We start from the raw sequence: 13840 nt of genomic DNA on the forward strand, positions 1-13840 counted from the left end.
ATATTCTTTTTGGAAAATTATGGTCCCATTAATTAAAAAAATGACCATAAAGAAAAAAAACCATCGCGTATGTTCTGAGGGGCGTGGCTACCGTTACAGTCTATGATCGGGATTCCCCTCCCACTCGAGTCAAAATAAAAACCAACGGAGAAGAAGGGGGGAAGTCCCGCCTCGTTGTCTGGGCAGCCAATGGCCAGCTGGTCCAAAACGGAGCCAGCCAATGGCCAGCTGGTACCAAACGGATCTAGAAAGATGGCGATTTTACGTTCATGTTAGACCCGGAGTCTATGGTCTATACATATGACCTAATTTCTCTCATTGTCAATGGCAAATATGAGACGTGTGGGGACAAAAGCTGTATATAGGAGTCAAAAATAGATGACGGTGATGCAATCGATGATGAAATGTTGACGTCACATGGTTGATAATGGGAGATATTTCAAATGTGACATCATTTGCTAGGTGGAACACCATGCCCATCTTCATAACCAACACTTTTATGAATGAACTTCTTTGAAATGTTTCTATGATCTTCTAGACACGATGTTTGTTTGGATGGAACAATAAACCCTTTGAACAGCTGACCTTATTGGCCTATAAAGCAATGGTTTACAGACTGGCTCCAATAACATGGGTGCTGAAAGTGAGCAGAGCCATTGATCTGTGGCACCTGCAAGCTCAGCTACTGAAATCATCACTTGTAAATCCTCATTACAGTCTTTGTGTACAGCAGCCCTTTAGCCACAAGTTTGGTTATCTCAAGTGGAAGCACTTCCAGAACCCACAGATTCAAGGAAGGCAGGAAGCGAAACTGCTACTCAGACTCCACCCCAATGTCAGATGTTTGAAAACATCGACCTCTCGCTGGTCTGCCGGTCTAAGACAATACATGTCAAACATCAGGAACACCCTAACAGAACTCCTCTCTAAAATTGCTAGACTCAAACCCAATGCTTCTCAAGCGAACAAGGAGGTTGAGACCAGCTTTGAAGTTAAGTCAAAGGACAGAGAGACAATAAACGCACCTACTGTCTACCATTCACCTCCAAACGCCACTGTTGCAACACCTACACCCAAGTCAACTTTATCTAACCTTTCCCAGGCAACTGAAACTGCTGCATCTGCAAGTGGCCGTGGGAAAAAGATAAGGCGCACTGGTTCCGTTGTTAAAGAAAAAGGTACCACAAGAGGGTTGGACGACAAGCCAGCATCATCGACTGGAAGTGAGACCATACCTGCCGCCACACAGTCCCAGGGGGAGAAGGAACAAACTAGTGACCTTGTGTCAAAGACTGATAAATTGGCCTCAGACAAGCCTGCGACAAGCGCCCCATCCTCACCAGAGAAGGGCATTGGGCAATCAGCTCAGTCTGACCAGAACTTTATAGGCAGCTACATTGCTCCCCTGATCCCAAAGTTCAGGGCAACAGTGTCCAGGGATACTGTTGAGAAGAAGCCAGAAAACCTGGCTGCTGAGGCCACTGTCACAGAAGAGCAAAAAGCAAAAGAGGATAAAGGCAAGAGTGTGCTCCTGCAAAGGGAAAAGAAACTTGACCGGGCAAGTGTGGACAATCAAACCCGGTGTCTGGTCCATTTACTCATGCAGAGGGCCTCAGATGAAAGTGTTCACATCAACATGGTGGAGGACTTAAACTCCCACTTGATGGAGTTTCCAGAAACCTGTGGTGTGGCAGTCAAGGAGAATGTGATTGCATGTCTGCTGCGTCTGAGACAGGACAGTGAGCCAGATCTGAGGGCAGCAGTAAGCCAGGCACTCAGTCTGGTCGGATACAACGACCCTGTTAAAGGCCGGGGAATACGTATTCTGACCATAGACGGGGGAGGGTTAAGAGGACTGGTTGCCCTTGAGACTCTGCGCAGGCTGGAATTCCTGACAGGAAAACCAATTTATGAGCAGTTTGATTACATCTGTGGTGTCAGCACAGGAGCACTTATAGGTTTCATGTTGGGCATAAACCAACTCTCCCTGGACGAATGTATTGAGCGATACAGGAAGCTGGGCCCCGACGTCTTCAAGCAGAACGCCATCATTGGCAGGATGAAGATGGGCTGGAACCACGCCTTCTACAGCAGTGAGACCTGGGAGAACACCCTCAAGGAACAGGTGGGCAGTGATCGCATGGTGGAGACGTCAAGAAACCCCAAATGCCCCAAGATGGCAGCGGTGAGCACCATAGTGAACCGGGGCACTCCACTTAGGGCCTACGTGTTCAGGAACTACAACTTCCGGCCCGGGGTACACTCCAGCTACCTAGGAGGCTGCCAGCACCAGCTGTGGCAGGCGATCCGCGCCTCGTCAGCTGCCCCTGGATACTTCGAGGAGTTAACCTTGGGGGGCGATATGCACGGGGATGGAGGTTTGCTGATGAACAACCCCACGGCACTGGCTATCATTGAGTGCAAGACTCTGTGGCCCAACACGCCTGTGGAATGCGTTGTGTCGGTGGGAACGGGCCACTTCATAACCCCCGGCAAGCAGAGCGCTTCCATCAGCCTCAAGACCAAGCTGGACAATGTCATCAGCAGTGCCACAGACACTGAGGCGATCCACACCATACTGAAGGTCCTCCTCCCTCCTGACACCTACTTCCGCTTCAACCCTATCATGAGCGAGGGGATCGACTTGGACGAGAGCCGTCCAGAGAAGATTGACTTGCTGCAGGCCGAGGGCCTCCAATACCTGGACAGGAACGAGGAGAAGATGAAGAGGGCGGCTCACATCCTCACCCGGGAGAAAGGCTTCATCCAGAGGCTGGTTGAGTGGTCCAGACTGAAGGCCCACATGTTGGATAGGCGACAGCCCCCGTCCTCCAAAATCTAACGCTGACACAAACTAACCCATACGTCACCGGCTAGAGACTCGGTCTAAAGTTTGTAAAAATATACAGTAATAGGTTCCATAATCCAAACACTTCCCTGCACCTCACTCAGCCCATCCATCTTGATGGTGTTCGTAACAATGCTATATGTTTGGCTTTTCAGCGATTCCGCGATAGAAGGTGTTATGCCAGTTCAATTTAAGTAACTAAGTACATTTACTCAAGTACTATACTCAATACATTTTTCAGGTTCTTTTTTTTTACTTTACTGGAGTATTTCCAATTTTAAATACTTTTACTGCCACTCCACTCCACTACATCTCAGAGGCAAATAGTACACTTTTACTCTACTACAATTATTTGAAAACTTTAGTTTAATTATATGACCTGTGACCCATCCTAGTTAGAAAACAACATTAGGTCACAGAAGGAGAACCTGAGCGAGAGTCCAACTGTGTGTGTGTGTGTGTGTGTGTGTGTGTGTGTGTGTGTGTGTGTGTAAAGGTAGGTTTCAGATTACCTTTAATCCACCCGACACTGAAACATATCTTTATTACGTCACCATCAAAAGCCAGTTATACCCTGGTATTGTTACATATCTTCATTACATCACTCTCAGAATCATGCAGCCACGGCTTACGCATAAAACAACTAGTAACCACAGTATACTCATTAACTTACAAATTGAAATTACATATACATATATACAACTTACATATACATGTACTGTATATGTAAATTGTACTGTTTATATGAAGATAGATTATTTTATGTTTCAGTGTCGGGTGGATTAAAGGTAATGGCTGGGTTTCCCAAACACATTTAGTGTAAGACTTGTAGTGCCGCCCATGCTCAGATGCTCTCTAGGCCGCACACCTGTGAACATAGACATTCCGTGCATAGATGTGCCACACAATGCTAGGCCTCAGGTCTACCATTCTGAAATTTAATTTAATAATATTTGGTCTGCTGGACAGCGACAGCATATAGGTTCTCTTTACTCTTAAAAAATGTTATATATATATATATATATATATATATATATATATATATATATATATATATATATATACATACACATAAATATAATAATATTATATATATAATATATTGATAATCAGAAGAATTTGAATGTAATTTAGTCAGTTCGGGCGTCAGCCCTGTGTGCATCGGCCACTCTGCTGGCTGGCATGAGCCTTAAACCTGGGCTGTACTTTGCTGAAAATAAACATCAGACCATCTCATCTTCTGACTCCCGTGTTTCACAAACTTCATTGAGTGCTCTCCCAGTTTTAACAGTATTTCGTATAATAGAACTAGAGTGTATGGTGGTATAAACCAGATACCACAAGAGGCAGCAGATGTTGATGGAATTGGCAGACCAGGGCCTCTTCCAAAAGTGTAGGGAAAGTATATCCATCGCCATTCGCCTGTGGAGGGCAGCATTACACTCGCCAGTGTACAGCCTGCCGGAAGCCAAACAAAGAAGAAGAGCAGTTGGGCTCCGTCTTTTGAGCTAATTTAGAACTTCCTGTCTGAGAGCTAGCTAATTTAAGACATCCGGTTGCCTTCAGAATAAAATAAGGTTATTTAATTAATAATTATTACATTACATTATTAGTATTATTATTACATTACAGTTATTGTAAAGACACACATTATGTTTCTGTGTAAAAATAAGTAATTAAATAACATCAAAAAGTTATCTAAATGGATAAATGCTATTCACTGGAGTGAATATTCTATTATATTCTAAAAACGACTTATAAATCCTAAAGCCTTGTTTATACTTCACTGTGCAACGGTCCTATGCTGGACAATAGCAGATATGCAAACTCACAGCACATCTCATTCAAGACACTGAACTTGCAGATCTGCCATTTTTGAACACACTATAAAGTTAACCATTTATCATGCTGCTCTACGTGGCACTGCATTCTGTGACATTAAACCAAATGGCATTTTCCACTCTATGACACTACTGTTCTACATTTTTGTCTAATAAAATAGGCTATTAATTTAATCAATCAAACTGCATTAACTAACAGAGATACTACTACCAAGCTATCCATGTCAACATGCTCTATAGGAGTCTCAATAACAGGTATAAGTAACGTTTAATGTTTAGTAATGTAACTATGTTTAATGTAGCAGAAGAGGCCATTCATTGAACAGAGTTTTGCACAATTTTAACATCCCAGATCGATTGAAATATGAATCTACTGTGCTGTGCTACACCATGATATATTAAGAGTACAATAACATTCCATTGTGAATAAAAACGTATTAACCACAGTGTAATGCTAAAGGTTTCATCACAGGGCTGTCTGCTTCATGTAATATCATTAAAAGTGTTGTTGGTGACAGTTATATGAGTTGGAAGCATTAAGACCCATTTTAACCCTCAATGGCTTCCTTTCTGACAAATAACGTTATTGTAAAAAAAAAAAAAAAAGAGATTCACGCGTTCATATGTAGCTATTTTGCATTAGAAGCGGATGGGACCAAGGGACCCGGATGTAACGTAAGAGGACTACAATAGATTCGCGGTTAAATCTCGCGGGCGTGGCCTCACACCGGAAGGAAGTGCCGCCGCCCTCAAATACGGAAGAGACGCGTGGAGGTAGGTTTGGTCAGTGTTTGTTTGGAACGTGCCACGTCACCATCGCGGGTCCGTCTTCGGAGCAAGTAAGTGATTAAATGTTATTTAATACTTAACGCTGTTGTTGTTTGTGTGTTCAAACGTCTATCACTTGAAGTTACTTGTTATGATGTTTATAAATGATGTTTGTACGAAACTGTAAAACAGTGTTTCAGTAGCCGAATGGTTAGTGTCGAAGGTTTATAAACAACTATGCCCGGCCTCAATGTTTACTAACCGTCGACAGTACCCACTCGACTACCGAAACACGGCTTTAAAGAGTAGTATTTACATATCTAAACACAACAAGTAACTTCAAAAGTGATAACATGTTTGAGCCACGGACCACCATTTCACATTAATAGACTCTCACAATGGTGGTCAGTGGCTCAAATGGGTCTGAGAGACTAGATGGCCTCAAATGTTGGTCCGTGGCTCAAACGCTGAATAAATAATCGACTAGAGGTGAGAAGAGTATTGTCTGGTAGGTAAAAGGACAAACATTCTGTGAAAATTGGCACGAAGCAACAAACATTCTTTGAAATTGGTGGGAAACGATCCCGGGCACTCATGTTAACAAAGCTCAGTCACTAACCACTATCGCTATGCTACAATCAGCATTATATAATCCAAGGATCAAAAGTAGCAATCTTCTACATTCTCTAATTGTGTAGTTTTTTGGAAATTAAGCAGATGCTTAACAACAATTGAACTATTGAGTGTAAAGATCTACTATTGGGGTCAATTTGGTTACCTAAATTAAATTGCTCTGTATTGTGACAGTAATCATTGCTATAGAGTGTGTGTTCAGTAACAGTGTTAAATAGCTCTATAGTGTGACAGTAATCATTGCTATAGTGTGTGTTCAGTAACAGTGTTAAATAGCTCTATAACTGTGACAGTAATCATTGCTATAGTGTGTGTTCAGTAACAGTGTTAAATAGCTCTATAGTGTGACAGTAATCATTGCTATAGTGTGTGTTCAGTAACAGTGTTAAATAGCTCTATAGTGTGACAGTAATCATTGCTATAGTGTGTGTTCAGTAACAGTGTTAAATAGCTCTATAGTGTGACAGTAATCATTGCTATAGTGTGTTCAGTAACAGTGTTAAATAGCTCTATATTGTGACAAAATCATTGCTATAGTGTTTGTTCAGTAACAGAGGTCTCCCGGTCTCTCCAGTTTTTTGTTAAACACAGTCCCATAGTCACAGTACCTCCCATTCACTCCCACTCAGTCCCATTCACTCCCATTCACTTTTATTCACTCCCATTCAGTCACATAGTAACAGTACATCCCATTCAGTCCCATTCACTCCCATAGTATCAGTCCCATAGTAACAATACCTCCCATTCACTCCCATCCACTCCCATGCACTCCCATAGTATCAGTCCCATAGTAACAGTACCTCCCTTTCACTCCCATTCAGTCCCATAGTATCAGTAACTCCCATTATCTTGCAACACAGCAGCCAAGTATATGCAGAACACGTATACACGCATTTGACATAACACAAACAACAAGACAATTTACATACATAAAGACATGAAGACAAGAGCAATATCCACCGCTTTGATTATCCTGTGGCTACTACAACTCCTGATTAAACCCTTTTCTATTTATTAAAGAGCTGGAGAGACAGGAATATTCCTGTTACTGAACACACACTATAGCAATTATTACTGTCACAATAACTTTGTACTTTTGCTACTGATGTTTGTGTGCAACATTTGAGCTGGTGTCAAGTCACCTTAATTCAAGTGATAGATTATATACAGGGGCATGCCATATGGTCTACCTGCACAGCCTTTGTGATTACTGGTAGATCACGATGTACCTTTTGGGCACCCCTGCAATACAGGATTCCTGTCCAGAATTGTTTTTTATTAAATATAGAGGGTTTAAGTGTAGGGTTTGTCATGTTGGTGTTCTCTATAACTTTTCGTCCTGGGCATGACGTTAAACTGTCCAGTGTAACTCCAAGTTACATGGGGTGGGTATGGTTTGAGAGTTTGTGATGCTCAGTTCTTTTTTTGCGTCTCGGTTCCTCAGGTGGAAGCTGCATATTTGGGTTTTTGATGGGTTGGGTTTCAAGTGGCTGGTCGTTTGTTTAGATATTGAAAAGGAGGGGGGCGAGCGCGCTATCTTGTGGGAGGCCGTTCTTTTCGGCTTTCCATTTACTCCTCTGGTCATTTAACTGAACATAGAAGCGCCTGTTGTTGAGGAGGCTTTTCCTGACCATTGTGCGGTGTTGGACAGTGTCGTAGGCAGCAGAGAGATCTCTGAATGCTGCTCCAGTTATTTGTTTCCCCTCAAACCCATCCTCAATGTGTTGGGTGAGGTTGAGCTCTGTCCAGCACAGGAGCGCCTGGGACGGAAACCAGCTTGGTCTTTAGTCAGCTTGGTATCTATGAGTGGCAACAAGGCGTTGGAGTAGCAGCTTCTCATATAGCCTTGTAGGTGATGCAGAGGGAAATGGGTCGGTAGCTCTTTGTGGATAATGGGTCTATGCCAGGTTTAGGGATTGCAACCACGTTGGCCTTTTCCCAGACAGAAGGGATGGTTTTCTGTGCTATGCATGTGTTCAGCATCCCCACAAGCCAGGTCTTTGCGTTGGGTCCCAGGTGCTGTAACATTTCTGCCAGTAGGTCATCAATCCCTGCTGCTTTTCCGGGTTTCAACTTTCCCATTGCAGTTTCAAGTTCTTCTAGGTCGAAGGGTTTGGTTTGAGGGCTGGCTGATTGTGGTTGGTCTGATATCACTGTGCGATGGTATTCTCCTGTGGGTCGGTGGCGGTCTTGGTCACAACTGGTGGCCAACAGTTGTAACCAACACCGCCACCGACCCACATAGAATACCATCGCACAGTGGTATCAGACCAACCACAATCAGCCAGCCCTCAAACCAAACCCTTCGACTTAGAAGAACGTGAAACTGCAATGGGAAAGTTGAAACCCGGAAAAGCAGCAGGGATTGATGGCATACTGGCAGAAATGATACAGCACCTGGGACCTATCGCAAGGACCTGGCTTGTGGGGATGCTGAACACATGCATAGCACAGAAAACCATCCCTTCTGTTTGGAAAAAGGCTGGAGTAGTTGCAATCCCTAAACCTGGCAAAGACCCATTATCCCCGAAGAGCTACCGACCCATTTCCCTCCTCTGCATCACCTACAAGCTCTATGAGAGGCACTACAATTTCTGAACAGACTATATTTACATCAATATGTCTGGGTCCCCACCTACTCACTCAGGGTTGACGTGTCACACCTGCAGTGATGGGAGGGGCACCAAAATGTGGTATTTTGATTGTTTAATGGGGGCACTCCCTTAGTATAAAAGTGTATGTTTTGTGTACACATGACCTGATGAAGATCAAATGGATCGAAACGCTGTCAGTATTTCAACAAAGAACGTCTTTCTTATACCTGTGGTGTGCGGGCTCCATCCAATACCTACACCAGTTGTGATGCAACAGAGTTTGCTGTGACCGTTGTGAATTATGGGTGGTGTGGTTTTTGCCAAGACGGTGGATTGTGGCCCATGCCTTCCTGCTGTTATTTGACATGTTGGTGTTCTCTATATCTTTTCGTCCTGGGCATGACGTTAAACTGTTCCGTTCGAGAGGACCAGCGACCCTCGAATGTAAACGGCCACGAAAGGAAATTATGTGTGTGTGAGGTGTTCTCTATAGGTTGGGTTTCAGGTGGTTGTATTGTAGTAGCTTGACATTTCTTGGAGGGCACTTTCAAGGACAGACTCAATCTTCTGGAAGTCTGCTTGTTGGGTCGTAATGCAGAGGTTGTCGGCGTAGATGAAACGCTGGCATTAGGCATTGGGTAGTGGCTGGTCGTTTGTGTAGATATTGAAAAGGAGGGGGGCGAGCACGCTACCTTGTTGGAGGCCGTTCTTTTGGGCTTTCCATTTACTCCTCTGGTCATTTAACTGGACATAGAAGCGCCTGTTGTTGAGGAGGCTTTTCCTGACCATTGTGCGGTGTTGGACAGTGTCGTAGGCAGCAGAGAGATCTCTGAATGCTGCTCCAGTTATTTGTTTCCCCTCAAACCCATCCTCAATGTGTTGGGTGAGGTTGAGCTCTGTCCAGCACAGGAGCGGCTGGGACGGAAACCAGCTTGGTCTTTAGTCAGCTTGGTATCTATGAGTGGCAACAAGGCGTTGGAGTAGCAGCTTCTCATATAGCCTTGTAGGTGATGCAGAGGGAAATGGGTCGGTAGCTCTTTGTGGATAATGGGTCTTTGCCAGGTTTAGGGATTGCAACCACTTTGGCCTTTTCCCAGACAGAAGGGATGGTTTTCTGTGCTATACATGTGTTCAGCATCCCCACAAGCCAGGTCTTTGCGTTGGGTCCCAGGTGCTGTAACATTTCTGCCAGTAGGTCATCAATCCCTGCTGCTTTTCCGGGTTTCAACTTTCCCATTGCAGTTTCAAGTTATTCTAGGTCGAAGGGTTTGGTTTGAGGGCTGGCTGATTGTGGTTGGTCTGATACCACTGTGCGATGGTATTCTCCTGTGGGTCGGTGGCGGTCTTGGTCACAACTGGTGGCCAACAGTTGTAACCAACACCGCCACCGACCCACATAGAATACCATCGCACAGTGGTATCAGACCAACCACAATCAGCCAGCCCTCAAACCAAACCCTTCGACTTAGAAGAACGTGAAACTGCAATGGGAAAGTTGAAACCCGGAAAAGCAGCAGGGATTGATGGCATACTGGCAGAAATGATACAGCACCTGGGACCTATCGCAAGGACCTGGCTTGTGGGGATGCTGAACACATGCATAGCACAGAAAACCATCCCTTCTGTTTGGAAAAAGGCTGGAGTAGTTGCAATCCCTAAACCTGGCAAAGACCCATTATCCCCGAAGAGCTACCGACCCATTTCCCTCCTCTGCATCACCTACAAGCTCTATGAGAGGCACTACAATTTCTGAACAGACTATATTTACATCAATATGTCTGGGTCCCCACCTACTCACTCAGGGTTGACGTGTCACACCTGCAGTGATGGGAGGGGCACCAAAATGTGGTATTTTGATTGTTTAATGGGGGCACTCCCTTAGTATAAAAGTGTATGTTTTGTGTACACATGACCTGATGAAGATCAAATGGATCGAAACGCTGTCAGTATTTCAACAAAGAACGTCTTTCTTATACCTGTGGTGTGCGGGCTCCATCCAATACCTACACCAGTTGTGATGCAACAGAGTTTGCTGTGACCGTTGTGAATTATGGGTGGTGTGGTCTTTGCCAAGACGGTGGATTGTGGCCCATGCCTTCCTGCTGTTATTTGTCATTATGGTGTTCTCTATATCTTTTCGTCCTGGGCATGACGTTAAACTGTTCCGTTCGAGAGGACCGGCGACCCTCGAATGTAAACGGCCACGAAAGGAAACTGTGTGTGTGAGGTGTTCTCTATCATTTCATTCCAGACTTCACTGTCTATCTCCTGTGTTTTCCATTCATCTTGAGCGTTACACAGTCGTCTGATGTGCGGGGGGAGGTGCCGGCTAGCGCATAAAGGCACGGACGGGACAGGTGTTGTCTTGACCCATCCCGTGATGATGCGACAGGTGTCATTTAGGGCTGTGTCGACCAATTTGGTGTGACGTGATCGGCTCCAGCTTGAGCAGGCATACTCTGCTGTAGAGAAAGACAGGGCCATGGCAGTTGCACGGATTGTTTGTGGGTCTGCGCCCCACTTGGGAGTTCACTAGTTTTCACAGGATGTTATTGTGGGTGTTGACCGTGGCTTTTGTGTTCTCCAGGTGTTTTTTTGAAGAAGAGTGTCCTGTCCAGTGTAACTCCAAGATACATGGGGTGGGTATGGTTGGAGAGTTTGTGACCATCCCAAGTGACGCTCAGTTCTTTTCTCGCGTCTCGGTTCCTCAGGTGGAAGCTGCATAGTTGGGTTTGTGTGTCTTTCTTTTTCTGTCTTTCTTTCTTAGGACGGAGATCAAGGTAGACGCCATAGGAAGGCTCAACACTAGCCGATGCCCCTAGAGATACATCCCAAAGCTTCCCTCAGGGAGCACAGCAAGCCAGCTAGCCAGCAAGCCTGCCCAGTCAGCCAACGCAGCCAGTCAGCTCCGCCAGTCAGCCAGTGTAGAAAGTCAGGCTGCCAAGCCAGAGCATATCAGCCCTTGCAGTCAGCCATTGCAGCCATACCAGCCTTGCTCAGTCAGCTCAGCCAGGCCTCTCTTGAGGCCTGGCTCTCTGTCTGCCTGGCCCGGTCTGCCCTGCCCTGCCTTGCAGCAACAGAACCAGCCTTTCTGGAAAGCCAGCCAGCTCAGAATGCGAGCTGAGCAAGCCAGTGCAGCAGCAAGCCCAGACTAGGTTACCGCAGCCTTACTGTGCAGCCACAGCCACTCAGTCTAGACCAGCAGGAGCTGGCCAGGCTCCAACCCTTGCAGCGCAGCCTTAGGCCGGACAGTCCCCCTGCCTGCACTTTGTTGCCTTCCTGGCCTGTCTGCCTGCCTAGGCGCCTCGGTCTTCCTGTCTGTCTGCCTTGGCCTGCCAGTCTGAAACTGGTTTAGACTAACTGCGTGCTTGCCAGCTGCGCTGGCTTGCTGAGCTCGTATTCTGAGCTGGCTGGCTTGCCAGCAAGGCTGGTTCTGTTGCTGCAAGGCAGGGCGGGGCAAACCGGGCCAGGCAGACAGAGAGCCAGGCCTCGAGAGAGGCCTGGCTGAGCTGACTGAGCAAGGCTGGTATGGCTACAATGGTTGACTGCAAGGGCTGATGTGCGCTGGCTTGGCAGCCTGACTTTCTACACTGGCTGACTGGCGGAGCTGGCTGGCTGCGTTGGCTGACTGGGCGGGCTTGCTGGCTAGCTGGCTTGCTGGACTCCCTGAGGGAAGCTTTGGGATGGATCTCTAGGGGCATCGGCTTGTGTTGAGCCTTCCAACGGCGTCTACCTTGATCTTCGTCCTAAGAAAGAAAGACAGAAAAAGAAACACACACACAAACTCAACTATGCAGCTTCCACATGAGGAAGGCAGGCAGGCACGCAGGCAGGCACAAGCTGCCTGCGTGCTTGCTTCGCCCTCCAGTTGCTGCTCCAGTTATTTGTTTTCCCTCAAACCCATCCTCAATGTGTTGGGTGAGGTTGAGCTCTGTCCAGCACAGGACGGGACGGAAACCAGCTTGGTCTTTAGTCAGCTTGGTGTCTATGAGTGGTATGAGGCGTTGGGAGTAGCAGCCTCTCTTGTAGGTGATGCAGAGGAGGGAAATGGGTCGGTAGCTCTTTGAGGATGATGGGTCTTTGCCAGGTTTGGGGATTGCAACCACTTTGGCTTTTCTCCAGACAGAAGGGATGGTTTTCTGTGCCATGCATGTGTTCAGCATCCCCACGAGCCAGGTCTTTGCGTTAGGTTCCAGGTGCTGTATAATTTCTGCCAGTATGTCATCAATCCCTGCTGCTTTTCCGGGTTTCAACTTTCCCATTGCAGTTTTGAGTTCTTCTAGGTCGAAGGGTTTGGTTTGAGGGCTGGCTGATTGTGGTTGGTCTGATACCACTGTGCGATGGTATTCTCCTGTGGGTCGTGGCGGTGTTGGTTACGACTGTTGGCCACCAGTTGTGATGCAACAGAGTTCGCTGTGACCGTTGTGAATTATGGGTGGCTCCCTGAGGTCCTTGATCGCCATTGGGTCCAACAGTGGTCATTGAAGCGTGCACACACATGCACACATGCACCTACACACACAGGGGCACATGCGTATGCACACCTGGACCTTTAAATGAACAACAACACAAAAACTAAGGCACTGGTGTCGGACTTCTGGTTTACCGGAACGGGGTTCAACTCCCTGCAGTGCCCTGCTCAATGTGTTGTATTTCATTCATTGGTCCATGGTCTCAGGTCATTGAGCGGCGCGCTATAGTGTGCGATTCTTCATCATTGTTGAGGATTTTTTAAAGGTGAAAATCAAGGAAAAGCAAAAGGCTATAGTCCATGGTCACGGACCGCATACTGGTCAAGGTCATTTATACTGGTGAAGATCATTTACTAGTCTTCTAAAGGTCATTTATACTGGTGAAGATCATTTACTAGTCTTCTAAAGGTCATTTATACTGGTCAAGGTAAATTACTAGTCTCATGAAGGTAATTTATACTGGTCACAGTCATATACTGGTCACGGTCATTTCTACTGGTGAAGGTCATTTATACTGGTCAAGGTCATTTGTACTTGTCAAGGTCATTTATACTGGTCAAGGTCATTTACTAGTCTTATTGAAGGTAATTTATACTGCTCAAGGTCATTGATATTGGTCAAGGTCATTAAGTGGCACGCTATAGTGCGCGATTCTTCATCATTGTTGAGGATTTGAAAAAAGGT

General features: G+C 45.9%; 1 protein-coding gene across 1 annotated transcript; it reads left to right on the plus strand.

The window, feature by feature from the left end:
• Positions 1-630: 630 nt before the first annotated feature.
• LOC310858788 (calcium-independent phospholipase A2-gamma-like) lies at positions 631-2842 on the plus strand (the record flags this gene model as incomplete). Its single annotated transcript, XM_083765050.1, has 2 exons — positions 631-643; positions 1173-2842. The coding sequence occupies 2 exons, from the start codon at positions 631-633 to the stop codon at positions 2840-2842; spliced, it is 1683 nt and encodes a 560-aa protein (XP_083621176.1).
• Between the last annotated feature and the right edge of the window lie 10998 nt (positions 2843-13840).

Source organism: Protomyctophum parallelum (assembly GCF_964188405.1).
Source record: "Protomyctophum parallelum genome assembly, chromosome: 1".
Lineage (NCBI taxonomy): Eukaryota > Metazoa > Chordata > Actinopteri > Myctophiformes > Myctophidae > Protomyctophum > Protomyctophum parallelum.